At 44.5% G+C, this 14,632-nt stretch overlaps 1 protein-coding gene and 1 long non-coding RNA gene across 5 annotated transcripts in view; one reads left to right on the top strand and one right to left on the bottom strand.

Annotated features, from left to right (window-relative positions):
• The window catches only part of LOC308594059, a 227,903-nt gene that overhangs the window by 37,441 nt on the left and 175,830 nt on the right, over nt 1-14,632 (top strand). The gene's annotated exons all lie outside the window — the stretch shown is intronic.
• Nucleotides 1-14,632, bottom strand: part of VWA8 (von Willebrand factor A domain containing 8) — an 89,108-nt gene that overhangs the window by 18,124 nt on the left and 56,352 nt on the right. For all 4 annotated transcript variants that reach the window (XM_081206143.1, XM_081206142.1, XM_081206141.1 and 1 more), the window contains exons 30-37: nt 11,462-11,578; nt 10,279-10,343; nt 10,041-10,166; nt 8,018-8,127; nt 5,119-5,267; nt 3,518-3,719; nt 2,254-2,335; nt 1,882-2,086 (exon numbers count right to left, since the gene is read on the bottom strand). In XM_081206143.1, the coding sequence (XP_081062269.1) occupies nt 1,882-2,086; nt 2,254-2,335; nt 3,518-3,719; nt 5,119-5,267; nt 8,018-8,127; nt 10,041-10,166; nt 10,279-10,343; nt 11,462-11,578 (1,056 nt within the window). The remainder of the gene's footprint in view (nt 1-1,881; nt 2,087-2,253; nt 2,336-3,517; nt 3,720-5,118; nt 5,268-8,017; nt 8,128-10,040; nt 10,167-10,278; nt 10,344-11,461; nt 11,579-14,632) is intronic.

Genomic DNA, 14,632 nt, shown 5'->3' with positions numbered 1-14,632 from the left:
AAGGTTGGTGGTTCGAATCCCTGCGACGGGGTGAGCTCCCGTTGCTCGGTCCCTGCTCCTGCCAACCTAGCAGTTCGAAAGCACGTCAAAGTGCAAGTAGATAAATAGGTACCACTCTGGCGGGAAGGCAAACGGCATTTCCGTGCGCTGCACTGGTTCGCCAGAAGCGGCTTAGTCATGCTGGCCACATGACCCGGAAGCTGTACGCCGGCTCCCTCGGCCAGTAAAGCGAGATGAGCGCCGCAACCCCAGAGTCGGCCACGACTGGACCTAATGGTCAGGGGTCCCTTTACCTTTACCTTTAAGCAGTCTTTTACCACAGCCTTTACAGAGAATGACTCTAAGGGAAATGCCACTCTATGAACTGTACTGTATATTTATATTTGACCAATGGATGGTGCTGTTGTTCCTCTGTTCTCTGATGAGAGCAGATAGCCCTGGCAGAGCAATAACACCAGGAACAGGCCGCCAGAAGCCTTTTTTTCTCATGACCTGCGAAAAGCATTTGATGACTCCAATAGCAGGAGCACGTCAGCAGTTACACAAGGTTCTGTAAACAGAGAGCATCTTGCAAAAAGGGAATATGCGACAGAAAAGACCGCCCAGTGAAAGGAACTTTGCTTCCTGCATCCTGGTTCCACAACCAGCCTACCAGGTGCTGCTGAGGTTTAAGACATATTGTTCAAGATGAGAAACGATTATCATTTTAGAAAAGGCAGAAGATGGAGGCTAAAAGTGGTTGTTGGTATTATGCGCTGTGTGCAGCAATCTGTGGCTCTGTGTTTGGAGTCTTTACTACTTTCTTCTGCGTAGTTAACCTTGCCATCTCCTGCAGACCTCTGTGGGGAGCTTTTTCTGCCTTTCTGCCTTTTTGTACAGTCTGGTACTGTACTCACATCCAAACCTGAAATACGCTGTCTTCAATCCAGGCTTTGAGGGAATCTGGAGCCATAACGGAGGTTGGGACTGGAGCCTGCAGGGCAGCAGGCAAAGATAATAATGGCCTTCTGGTAAGTTCTGGTAAGTTCAGGGCAGAAAGTGGGGCTCCTAGTACTGACTGTAAGCTTCCTTCCTAGATTTTTATAGCTGCCCCATAAGAGAAGCTGTCTGCGAGGTTCACAAAATAAAAAGCAAAAAATTAAAGCACAGCATAAAACGGTAAGAACCCTAAACTATTAATAAAACCCCCACAAAATGCAAATAAAACACAATTTTAACAGTCAAACCAATCCAGAGCCATCATACTGAATTCCGTTTTCAGGGGCTGCTTTTCCATTCTGTCCTTGAATAATAATAATAATAATAATAATAATAATAATAATAATAATAATGATTATTGTTATCATTATTATTAGTATTTATAACCCGCCCTCCCCGGCCAGAGCTGGGCTCAGTAAAATTACAGTAAAAACATAAGGGGGGGGGAATTTAAAATACAGGTTAAAACGCAATTTAAATTGCAGCCTCGTTTTAAAAGTAGCCCATAGATCAAAACCATAAGGGGAGGGAAACATAAGGGTCAGACTGAGTCCAAACCAAAGGCCAGGCGGAACAGCTCTGTCTTGCAGGCCCTGCGGAAAGATGTCAAGTCCCACAGGGCCCTGATCTCTTGTGACAGAGCGTTCCATCAAGTCGGGGCCAATACTGAAAAGGCCCTGACCCTAGTTGAGACCAATCTAACCACCTTGCGACTTGGGACCCCCAAAATGTTGTCATTTGTGGACCTTAAGGTCCTCTGCGGGGAGAGGCGGTCATACCAGGAAAGGGTTTTTAGGACTGAGCACCCCCAGGCCCAGGTAACTCAAAAGGCTGTGTTTCAGCCTAAAAGCACAAAATTTAACCCCTGGAGCCCCCGGTGTGGAATGTGCTTCTTCGTCTTACTTGCACAGGCCTGCCATTCTCTTCTCCAATCATGGTTCTCCATTCCTGGAGTGATCTCTGAAGACTTTCCAAACTGGTTTCCCAGAGTCTGACATTGCCACCCATGTCAACAGTGACCACACCTGCTTCGCCGAGTGCGGCCAGCAAGACGTCCGTGTCTGAAATCGCCGAGAGCCACGATGTATAGGGAGTCAGGTTCGTTGGTCTGAAAACCAAGGGAAGCTGGTTTACCAAAAGGGTATTTTAAAACTACGGAGAATTGAAAATGGTGCTGAGCTTTGAACAAAGTTAGGGAAGCCCTACGGATTAAAATATTAGTGCAATGGCTTCTGTTTGTTGTTTGCGGCTGAGACAGATTTAAACATGAAATACCTGGGAATAGGAATATATTTAAGTTTCTTTGTTGTAAGATCCGTAATTTCCAGGTAACCAGCAACTTGGGGAGGAGTAACATCTGCAAACAGAAGTATTGGAGGGATATTTTATAGTTAACAGGAAACTCTTTCAATAAATCGTGTTTCAACATCTCTCAAAAACACTTTATAAAGCTTAATTTCAGAAAAAGAAATGAAAGCAAAGACAAATGCTTATGCCGTGAATGTTAAAATATAAACAAACATGAACAAAACCTGATCAGGCATGACTGAGCCCATCTTAATCTATCATCTCGTAACAAATACTAAAATGTAGGTACACTTGAAGAGCATTTCAACACAGAACGCTTTGGAAAAGCTGAATGCCAGAGATACAGACTGAGACAAGGATGCCCCAATGGATTTCCTCTTCCAGATTTTTAGAGACTAGCAGATTTTAGAAGCTGCAAACATGAATTTTCAGTTGGTATGATAGTTATCTAGCAGCATTAAAACGGTTAATGCATGTACATACAAGCAAAAGACTTAACTTGCACTTGAACCATTTAGACCCAGGTGGGTTGAACATAACTTCTATACTGACCATAGAGGCAGCTCTACCCAATCGCTCAAGCCCCTATAGACATCTGCTGCGGACAACTGGCAAGAGCTGATTAGTAAGCATTAGCAAGCCCTACCACAAAGCACACTGGGAATCTCTCTGGAAGGCTTCTGCCACCACTACAGAGTAGTTTCACAAGCATAAGGGCAAAAAACTTGCTTTCAAAATAAAATAAAAGACCTTTTTCCCCCCAACCAGGCCTTTGGCTAATTAAACAATTAATTAGCCTTTTAAATGCGTTTGTGGGAGGGGGGGTCATTTTTTTTGTTCTTGCTGTTATGTTATGTATTTTGTGTTTTCATTTTTATGTTGTAAACCGGCTGTGATAAAGAGTGGTATAGAAACACAATTAATTAATTAATTAATTAATTAATTAATTAATTACAAAGTGAGCTTCTTGTTATGTGCCCAGCATCACATTCTGTGCATTTACACAGAATCATGAAGCACAGAGTCCTGGCTACACTACACAACAGAGTACAAAATTCTATATTTGCCAATTCAGCATTCTGTTGTAGAGCTTGCAGCTTCTCAAAGAATCTCACAGCCCAATTCTATGTATATTTACTAAAAGTAAATCCCAGTATTTACTTCTAAGAACTGCAGCAACCTAGGTGAAATGTAATTTAGTAATCCCACTCCTATTTGGTATTTGTGTTACCTTTGGGATAAAGTTCTTTCAAAGGGACATCTCCAGGAGGCAGAACTCTGACCACCTGACTGGCAGCTGCAAGAGTCACACAATTTGGTCGCTTTGCAGCTCCAACTTTGCTGCGCTTTCCATAATACAACGGATCAGAAGCCAAAGGCTGCCTCTGGCCCAGGACAGAGTCCCTCTTCCAGCTGTAAACCTCATTGGGAGACTGCAAGAAAATCACAAGAGAAGCAGGACGATAGGACTGCACTGCACAATAGAGTATACAATCCTGTGCTCAGTACAACTGGTCCATAAAATGTGTTAAGGATGAACAATGAGGAAAAGGGAAATATCAACTTAAACATTCACTTCCTTGAACAGGGACTAATGAAGGCTCAACAGGCTTCTGCAATGAAAAGTTCACCAACTGAGGCTCCTCTTAGCCATAGGGACCCGTGGTGTGGTGAAAGGTAAAAGGTAAAAGGTAAAGGTAAAGGTAAAGGGACCCCTGACCATTTGGTCCAGTCATGACCGACTCTGGGGTTGCGGCACTCATCTTGCTTTACTGGTCGAGGGAGCCGGCGTGCAGCTTCCAGGTCATGTGGCCAGCATGACTAAGCCGCTTCTGGCAAACCAGAGCAGCGCACGGAAACGCCGTTTACCTTCCCGCCAGAGCGGTACCTATTTATCTACCTGCACTCTGATGTACTTTCGAACTGCTAGGTTGGCAGGAGCTGGGACCGAGCAACGGGAGCTCACCCCGTCACGGGGATTCGAACCGCTGACCTTCTGATCGGCAAGTCCTAGGCTCTGTGGTTCAACCCACAGCGCCACCTGCATCCCTACTGTATGGTGAAATCTACCTACGAAACCTCTTTCAAGGTATGTTAACAGGAACACATCCGAGATCTTGTTTGGAATGCTGTTGTTAACTAAGCAGATATTTAAATGAAAAATGTATATTACTTTTACTGAAATGTTATATTTAATTTTATCTACAATGCATTGTCTAATTTCTTAGGTATATTTCAGTTAAATCGCTGCACGATCCAATAATTAAGAGGTGGTGGCATCTCCTCTCCAATTCTGGGCAACAGAAAATGGTAATAAAAGGTAAGGTAAAGGACCCCTGGATGGTTAAGTCCAGTCAAAGGCGGCTATGGGGTTGTGATGCTCATTTTGCTTTCAGGCCGAGGGAGCTGGCGTTTGTCCACAGCTTTCCGGGTCATGTGGCCAGCATGACTAAACCGCTTCTGGTGCAACAGGACAACGTGACAGAAATCAGAGAGCACGGAAACGCTGTTTGCCTTCCCACTGCAGTGGTACCTATTTATCTACTTTCACTGGCGTGCTTTTGAACTGCTAGGTTGGCAGAAGATGGGACAGAGCAATGGGAGCTCACCCCGTCGCAGGGATTCGAACCGCCGACCTTCCTATCAGCAAGCCCAAGAGGCTCCGTGGTTTTTATGGTGGCACCATAAATGCCTCCATTATATGAAGGGCATCAACTGCTACCATGTAGGATCAGAATTTTATCAAGCTTGGCCAGAGCTAATTATCTACCTAACGTGGCATCCTTGATGCTGACATTTCATTTATTTAAACTAAGTAAAAACGATGCCTACCATGAGGTGTGGAAATCCAACAACGATAGAAGCATAATTATGTTCATCGGAGAGCATTCTGTTGGGGGAGCTGATCTTCTGCCCAAGGGCTACACTTAGGTTTTCGGAAGACAACTGGTCACATGAAACTGCCTGTGGCATATGCAGTTCTGAAGTGAAGCAAAAGTGAAGCAAACAAATAATAATAATAATAATAATAATAATAATAATAATAATAATAATAATAATAATAATAATTTATTTCCGTAGCCACTCTGGGCAGCTTCCAACAAAATATTAAAATACAATAGTGTGTCAAACAATAAAAGCTTCCCTAAACATGGCTGCCTTCAGATGTCTTCTAAAAGTCTGGTAGTTGTTTTTCTCTTTGACATCTGGTGGGAGGGCGTTCCACAGGGCGGGTGCCACCACTGAGAAGGCCCTTTGCCTGCTTCCCTGTAGCTTGGCTTCTCGCAGCGAGGGAACCGCCAGAAGGCCCTCGACACTGGACCTCAGAGTCCGGGCGGAACGATGGGGACAGAGACGCTCCTTCAGGTATACAGAAACATTTTTATTTAATCCCGAAGAGCAAAAGCTTGTATCCAGCTAAGGGGCCAATCCTATGGCAAGGTACGTCAGGGAGAGCAGCTGAGGATGCCGCAGATCTCCTGCTCACCTGGGCTCAGCTGACATTAAGTTGCCAACCCCAACTCAGCCAAAGATATGCCAGTGTAAACTTGCTCTTCCTGGCTCAGCAACGGAACAGCGAGCTGAACTGAAAGTGGCTGAGTCTGGTGCAAGGGGAGATTTGAGGCCGAGGGACTCAATCCATTCAGCTGGCAACCCAACACACCCCACTCTTTTAAAGACTTGTTTTCCCTCTTCCACCCTTGGGCAGAGCAACAGGAGATCCCCCACTGCTGAATGGGGGCTTAGATCTAGTATGATTTTACACCAGTTTAATTTACTCCAGCTCGCTTTAAGGCAGCTTCTTTTGCACAAGATTGCTCCCTAAGTCATCCTAAGATAAACTCACTGGAAAAAACCAACAGATTTAAATTAGATATTGCCCACTGATAGTTTGTAGGCTGAGCAGGATTCTAATGGTTCAGCGGCTATTCCCTAAGAGGTGATGAGATGCAGTTTTCATCTGGTGATTGGCAGGAGGCATAGAAAAGTACGGGAATCACATTACACCTCCAGGCATAAGTTTTGTGCTTTTTATTATGCAGTCACAAACCATATTTAGGCAACTTTCTTGTAGCAGACATGCAGGACAGTAGTTGACATTGGCCACCACAAGTTCCTACCAAACGTGTCTGAACTGAACACCTACAGCTGCCTATTGCACAGCATTCTGTGGAACCAACAGTGAGCCTAAACAGGACAACAGGGAATTTCTGGTCTTATACCACAGTTGTTGTTTTAAACACCAACACCATCTGATGACATGGCTCCCCAAATTAACACAGACTGTGGAAACTTCACACTGGATTTCAAGCATCTGGCATTGTGTGCCTCCCCATTCTTCCTCCAGACTCTGGGTCCTTGGTTTCCAAATGAGATACAAAAGCTGCTCTCATCAGAAAAGAGATTTGGGGAGCCATGTCATCAGCTGGTGTTGGTCCACTGTGCTTCATTAAGTCCAGGGTCAACGCAGCCGTCTACCAGGAGATTTTGGAGCACTTCATGCTTCCTTCCGCAGACAAGCTTTATGGGGGTGCTGACTTCATTTTCCAGCAGGACTTTGGCATCTGCCCACTCTGCCAAAAGTACCAAAACCTGGTTCAATGCCCATGGGATTACTGTGCTTGATTGGCCAGCAAACTCGCCTGACCTGAACCCCATAGAGAATTTATGGGGCATTGCCAAGAGAAAGATGAGAGACATGAGACCGAGCAATGCAGAAGAGCTGAAGGCTGCTATTGAAGCATCCTGGTCTTCCATAGCACCTCAGCAGTGCCACAGGCTGATAGCATCCATTCCAGACCGCATTGAGGCAGTAATTGATGCAAAAGGGGCCCAAACCAAGTACTGAGTACATATGCATGCTTCTACTTCTCAGAGGTCCAATATTGCTCTATTTGCAGTCCTTGCTTTGCTGATTTCATTTAATATTCTAATTTTCTGAGATTGTTAATTTGGGGTTTTCATCAGCTGTACACCATGATCATCACAATTATAACAAATAAAGGCTTGACATATCTCGCTTTGCATGTCATGAGTCTATCTCATATATTAGTTTCACCTTTTCAGTTGAATTACTGAAATAAATTAACTTTTCCACGATGTTCTAATTTTCCGAGTTTCACCTGTATGGTGGCTCTGCCAGCTTCCAGTCGCACTATTGGAAACTAGGTGTGGTTCTCACTGAGACAGTAGGAGGCTAGACTAAAATCTTTCTTCCTGACATGCTAGTCCTGACATGGAGAGAACTGTGAGAAGTAAGTAGGGGCAGTGACCATTTCGCACGGGGGTTCTGTTCTCGGCCCTCGTGTGCATCAGCGGAGCACACCCTCTGCCCGGTTACGCCCTGCCCCACCCTCTTCCAGGTCCAAAAGGACCCTCATTTTGGCAATTGTGTGGCTACTGGACACGCCTCAAATGCTCACCGCCTGTACTGAGGCTCCCAGTTAAAACAGAAAGACATAAATGAGTTGCAACTAACTTTTCCTGTTGATTTCAATTAGACTGAATATAAACTTTCTTTGGATGTGAGTCACTACATCTTGTCATCTGAAGTTTTAACTCTCCTACTTTGGCATTTGGAAGGGACACAATTGTAGAAGAGGCCACAGTCTTGTTAACAGTACTGTAGTAAGACCGGGAATTGTCCCTTTAAAGCTTTTAATTCACATAATACGTGTGACCAGGTGGAAACCCGACTCATGCAGTGCCAAATCGATTTTAAATTCCCTACCTGTTTTTATCCCAGATTCAGTCTCCGTTGGCTCTTCATTCAGTGCGTGTAACTGGCAAATTCCATTCATTTCAGATTCCATATGCGTAGGCTTAGTTAAAAGATATTTTCTGCAAATCAGGTGGAATTGCCCAGTGGTTATTTAACATGGCCATATTTATCTCTTGTCCATTGCACTGATCAACACCGTCACAATTGTTTGGTTCCTGCGCCCCCAATCTCTCTCTCCCACCCTCAAATTATCCTTAGGACTTATTCTCAGGTTAACAGTGACGTAGCTACCACTTCAAAATGACTCCTTCCTTCCAGTATAATACCAGCAACATCTTTATGCAGGGAGACAGGCTGATGACATGACTTCTTCTTCCCACATATGTTGCTGATGTCCATGAGGTGCCATGGCTGTGATGCAGGAAAGGGGCAGTCCCACCTCCCTGGGCACAGTAAGAATGTTCCCCACTCTTAAATTTAGGGTAGGAGATCACAGAGGTAATCTTTTTGTGATGACTGCAGATAGTCTTGATCCTTGTGGACACCATTACAAATAATATTCCATTTGCTTTACCAATCTTAAGATTCATAGGTAAAGGGCCTGACCATTAGGTCCAGTCGTGGCCGACTCTGGGGTTGCGGCGCTCATCTCACTTTATTGGCCAAGGGAGCCAGCGTACAGCTTCCGGGTCATGTGGCCAGCATGACTAAGCCACTTCTGGCGAACCAGAGCAGCGCACGGAAATGCCGTTTACCTTCCCGCCAGAACGGTACCTATTTATCTACTTGCACTTTGACGTGCTTTTGAACTGCTAGGTTGGCAGGAGCAGGGACCGAGCAACGGGAACTCACCCAGTCGCGGGGATTCGAACCGCCGACCTTCTGATTGGCAAGTCCTAGGCTCTGTGGTTTAACTCACAGCACCACCCGCGTCCCTCTTAAGATTCATACCCCACGTTAAGTGCTTGAAAACCTTGTGGATTTCAATGGGTTGGAGCAAAGCAAGTTTTTAACTCATTAGCATGAGCACTAAGCCACACCATGGCTTAGCAAGAATAAGCAGGTCCCTGGAGTGAAAATCACAGCTGCTTTGCTCCTTCCCTGAACCTGCTGCCGCCATGCAACCCAAAGCTAAGCCATAGTTTGGTTGACTGTCATGTGTGAAACCAGGTTTGTGGTTTGTCTCCCCCAAGCAAACCACAAATGGTAAATCAAGAACAAAACTTTGTTATATACTTTATAGGGAGAGAGACAAACCACAACTCCAGGCTGTAAGCCAAGCACTAGGCCAAGCCACGGACAGCAGCAGCATGGCCAAGGGAGGAGTCAAGTGGCAGCAATTTTCACCCCGGATGTCAGGGAACTGCCATCAGAGGCACGGGAGAAGGAGAGGGTCTCGGATTCTGCAGGGGAAGGTCCAAGCGCTAGAGGGAGACTCAGCTGGGAAGAAGGGGAAGAGAATGAGTGTAACACCAGGGATCCAGGAGAGCAACGGGACAGGGAGGTGCAGGGGCTCCAGGACTCTTCGTTGGAAGTGAGTGAGGAGAGCCCAAGCACCCCGCTGCCCACGCCCACCCTGCGCAGGAGACTCCCACGCAGTGAGAGGCGGAGACGATTGGGCGTCAAACAACTCTTATGTTGGCAGCGCTTTAAGAAATGCCCACAGACAGATTCTACGAGTGACTAAGGGCAGCCACGCTGAGATGGGCTGTGCTGTCCGGAGGGTTTAACCAGGCAATCCAATGCTCAAACGGGGCAGGATTACGCACGAGTAACTCCCAACCACTACACCAGTTACCCCAGGATTACCAGCTCTTACTAAGCCAAAGTTTGGCTTAGCGTTACATAAAAACCACACCAGTATTTTTGGCTGGACCATGCCAAAAAACTTGCTAAAGCAGCAGCAGGGGTTACAAAAAATGGAAATTCCCAAGTTATGGAGAAATATTTTCATGCAAATATTTAGGCATGGAGAGGGCATGGATATGTCTAAGTTTCTGGGTGGAACATGCAGGCATATCTAGCATCTTACTGGTTTGTTTTGCTCTCGACCAGGAGCCAGTGGTCTTCAGCCACCAAAAAGACAGAGGAGAGTTTGATAGGCAGCGTGATGGTGTGAGCATGGCCTTCCAGGACATCTAAAACGGTAAGGTGACTCCTGGAAAATAAAGGGGTAAGAAAGACAAAATTAGGCTGAGGACAAACGCAGGAGAGGGGCCTCTTTTTTTTGCCGTGAGGGGAGGGAATAGGAAACAGGAGTTCTTTCTCACCCTTCTTCTTTATAAAACACCAGCCAGTTTTTGTGTGAAAACTCCCTGCACATTTTGTGACTCTTCTAAGAAAAAAACAAATTACAAAATTACCCAATTCAAACTCACAAAGTTACCAAATTCATCATAACTTCAGTTGTAAAAGAGTTGTCTGCCTGCTTACAGGAGGAAAAACAAACAAACAGCAAATGAATATTTGGCCTCTATCTATATGAATGAAAAGTGCTTCAGATCAGGCTTTTACTTCCATAGAGACCTTGTTTGGCAAAAAATATAGCACTATATTCCAAAAGCCAGCAGGGTGCACTCTACTGATATATAAATGCTTATAACCACAGATTCCCTGGTTTATTTGACGTAAACTGGATTGAGACTGGACCAAAAGAGATTTATCATGCGAAGCTGTCAGACCACTGGGTCCATCTAGGACAGAAGACTTTACCCTACTCTTGAAGAATTTAGCCCGAGATATTTCTAGTTCTTTTGAATTGAGATCCTGGGTACTGAACAAGAGACCCTTTCACATGCAAATTATATTGCATCACGACTACATAGCTCCTCCAAAGCGCATTTCCTATATCTGACTGTAAGGGAAATTTAATTAAAAATACATGCATACAAATTCCTGAAGGGTAGCTATGTCAGTGCCTGCAAGCAAAAACAGTTGTTCTGTAGTACCATAAAAAACAAAACTAAAGAACTGCACCCTGGCATGAGGTTTCAAAGGGAAGAGCTTCCTTTATGTGTTGCTGTTCATAAAGGCGAGACAGAAAAAACTCCGATAACTAGGCTTGGAGGAGACAGAAGCTTCTCATTTCGCACAAAACATAGTTGGCTACTGGGATGCCTTACCTCAGGGGTAGGCAACCTAAGGCCCGGGGGCTGGATGCGGCCCAATTGCCTTCTCCATCCAGCCAGCGGACGGTCCGGGAATCAGTGTGTTTTTACATGAGTAGAACGTGTCCTCTTATTTAAAATGCATCTCTGGGTTATTTGTGGGGCCTGCCTGGTGTTTTTACGTGAGTAGAATGTGTGCTTTTATTTAAAATGCATCTCTGGGTTATTTGCGGGGCATAGGAATTCGTTCATTTATTTTTTTCCAAAATATAATCCGGCCCCCCACATGGTCTGAGGGCCGGTGGACCGGCCCATGGCTGAAAAAGGTTGCTGACCCCTGCCGTACCTGCTCTTCCTTGTTGCCCCACCAGGATGACCTTTTAGGACCCTCTTTCACATCTGGCGACAGTAAAAGTCGGCGTATGGATCCAGTGTTAATGTCCACTAATAGAATAACATTGCTCTGCAAAAAGAAAGTAAAAAATTACATTCTTTTCCAGCATATGCCATTTTCATGGCATCATTGATTTCTTTCACTGAAAAGATTGACACTGAAGACATTATAGAATTTTGAGTAGATTTCTCTTTGTTGGAAGCCATTACCTAAGCTTCTTTCTTTCTTTCTTTCTTTCTTTCTTTCTTTCTTTCTTTCTTTCGAGGCCCCTCAACAACATTTTGTCAAAGTTCACTGTTAGGTTGAAATCCTTGACTTAGAAGAGAAATATATGGTTGGTCTGTTGTGTCAAACTGGTCTCAATATCCCAACCCATGTAATGTCATATGAATGGGAGAGCACCAAAGAAATAATCACAGATTAATTCCAAGATCTGCTACAGATCACTTCTTTGGTTATTTTGTTGAAGGAGGCTGGAGCAAGTGAAAGTGTTCAAGCAACCTGGAATAAGATGAGGCACAATCTAGGACCATAAAATTAATGCATGTCTATTTGGAAATAAGTGTGGTGAGACAGCTCCCTTATCTTTTAGGATATGGCACTAAGGTAAAGCACTTCATTTCTTTCTTTTTAAAAATTCAGCTACCTATTGAAGACTGTGACAACTGGGGTCTCCATGCCATATTGCTATAACTTCACCCTAAAAAACAGGCAAGCATCAGTTTGGCAGAAATGTAAATTATGTGAATTATGTAAATGTGAATTATGCCTTGTTGTTACTGGGGTGATGAATTTGTATCCGGGCGATAACACTTCAGGTAGCAAAAGGGAACGCACTTGCCTGAATGTTCCTTCAGGCAAAATAATTCCTTCCACAGAAAGCTTGGTATCAGGGATAAAGCTTCTAGCCGAGAACCCCTTGTTGTTGTTGTTTAGTCGTTTAGTTGTGTCCGACTCTTTATGACCCCATGGACCAGAGAACGCCAGGAACTCCTGTCTTCCACTGCCTCCCGCAGCTTGGTCAGACTCATGCTGGTAGCTTCGAGAACACTGTCCAACCATCTCGTCCTCTGTCGTCCCCTTCTCCTTGTGCCCTCCATCTTTCCCAACATCAGGGTCTTTTCCAGGGAGTCTTCTCTTCTCATGAGGTGGCCAAAGTACTGGAGCCTCAGTTTCAGAATCTGTCCTTCCAGTGAGCACTCAGGGCTGATTTCCTTCAGAATGGATAGGTTTGATCTTCTTGCAGTCCATGGGACTCTCAAGAGTCTCCTCCAGCACCATAATTCAAAAGCATCCATTCTTCAGCGATCAGCCTTCTTTATTGTCCACCTCTCACATCCATACATCACTACTGGAAAAACCATAGCTTTAACTATACGGACCTTTGTTGGCAAGGTGATGTCTCTGCTTTTTAAGATGCTGTCTAGGTTTGTCATTGCTTTTCTCCCAAGAAGCAGGCGTCTTTTAATTTCGTGACTGCTGTCACCATCTGCAGTGATCATGGAGCCCAAGAAAGTAAAATCTCTCGCTGCCTCCATTTCTTCCCCTTCTATTTGCCAGGAGGTGATGGGACCAGTGGCCATGATCTTAGTTTTTTCGATGTTGAGCTTCAGACCATATTTTACATGCAAGAACCCCTTACATGTAACAAATCTCCACTCATACATTCCGGATCGTAGTTATATTCAGCAAATCAACATCTCTTCTTAAAAAAGAAAGGTTTTTAACTCAAACCCAGTAAGATATTGCCAAGCACTTGGCATTATACCCTACGTAACTCCAAGAAAGTGTTTGCAGTGCTCCCAGCCCCTATATATACAAAAGTACATGAAGGAGACGACTAAAAATGCCTTCTTGATGAGTCTCGAATGCGCATTAGCACAATCCAACTAAATAAAGGGTTAAGATTTCCCGGCCATTGCAAGCCTTAACAAGGCAGTTGTGTTCTTTCACGTAGCGGTGGGCTCAGGAGGTCACCGTAACAAGGCCCCTTTCCCAACCCTTGCAGACGCTAATGGCTCCCATCTGTAACAGGGACTGGTGGTGTATTGGTTTGCGTATAAAAATAGAAATTTGCATCACTGGTGAATACTTCCAGTTACAGCTTTGGCAATTCTTCAAGTGGGCTGGGAAGATATGCTGTGCTTGTGCAGAGTTTTGGTTCTGTTTATTCTTTACTGGGAGAAAAGAAACCTTTGGGTGACCTCATGTCCCCAGTGCCTCGAATTCCAAATACTCAACAGATGTAACAGCCATTATTTTGAGGCGCCGCTCTTTTATTTTTAGCTACTGCAAAGCTTCCCTTTCCTTGATTCAGTTTGTTCCTTCGCCAGGGTTTTCCTCCCTTGGAAGAACTTAGTTCAAATAAGGGTGTAATTGCGACTAAGGGAAAGGGAAGCTGATGTTAGAGTTCTTCTAGATGGGAGGAGGGGAGTTTAAAAATGCAGAGGAGGAAGAAAGGATAGAGAAGAAAATATTTGAACAGGACTTATTTCCTTATTGCTCTGCCATCCCTCCTTTCCTGCAGGCAAATATTTCCTCCAAAGCCATACCCAGTTCCCCCTTTTCATGCCCCCCAAGAACAAGAAAATACTCAATATTTTTGTTTTGTGCATGTACATGCACAAAATGTAGCTGTACATTTGCTTTAAAGAGCTTTGGAGGCATTCATTAATTTCCTTTTCTCTTCACTTTCTGCTGGAGCTCTTGAGACTGTTTCAGACAGTACAAGCGCATTGCAAGAGCAATAAAAGCAAACAACATTATTTTAGCGCTTAATGATGAGCCCCAGCTTTCATCTGCTTTCTTGTACGAAGTCTGCAAAAGGAAAGTAGGATTTAAACTGGACTCTGAATGGTGGTGGTGGTGGCAAACTGCTTTTAGCCTGCAGAACAATTATCTGCATTTCTCTGTGCCATTAAGGTCCTGGAACATGAATAAAGGCATTTTGCCCCCAATGCACCAGTTAAATGAAATATCCAGAATGCATTTATCTCGTTAGAGTAGACTGTAAAGGATAGGAAGAGCAGCAGGAAGCAAACAGATGATTTGGTTCAGGAATTATGCGAGTGCGAAGTTGCCATCAAACGCAGCAGCAACACCTCTCTTTTCATTTTCAGTGTT

Source organism: Podarcis bocagei, assembly GCF_964188305.1.
Source record: "Podarcis bocagei genome assembly, chromosome: 8".
Taxonomy (NCBI): Eukaryota; Metazoa; Chordata; class Lepidosauria; order Squamata; family Lacertidae; genus Podarcis; species Podarcis bocagei.
Note: the sequence above shows the minus strand (reverse complement) of the source record. Positions and strands in the feature narration are given on the sequence as shown.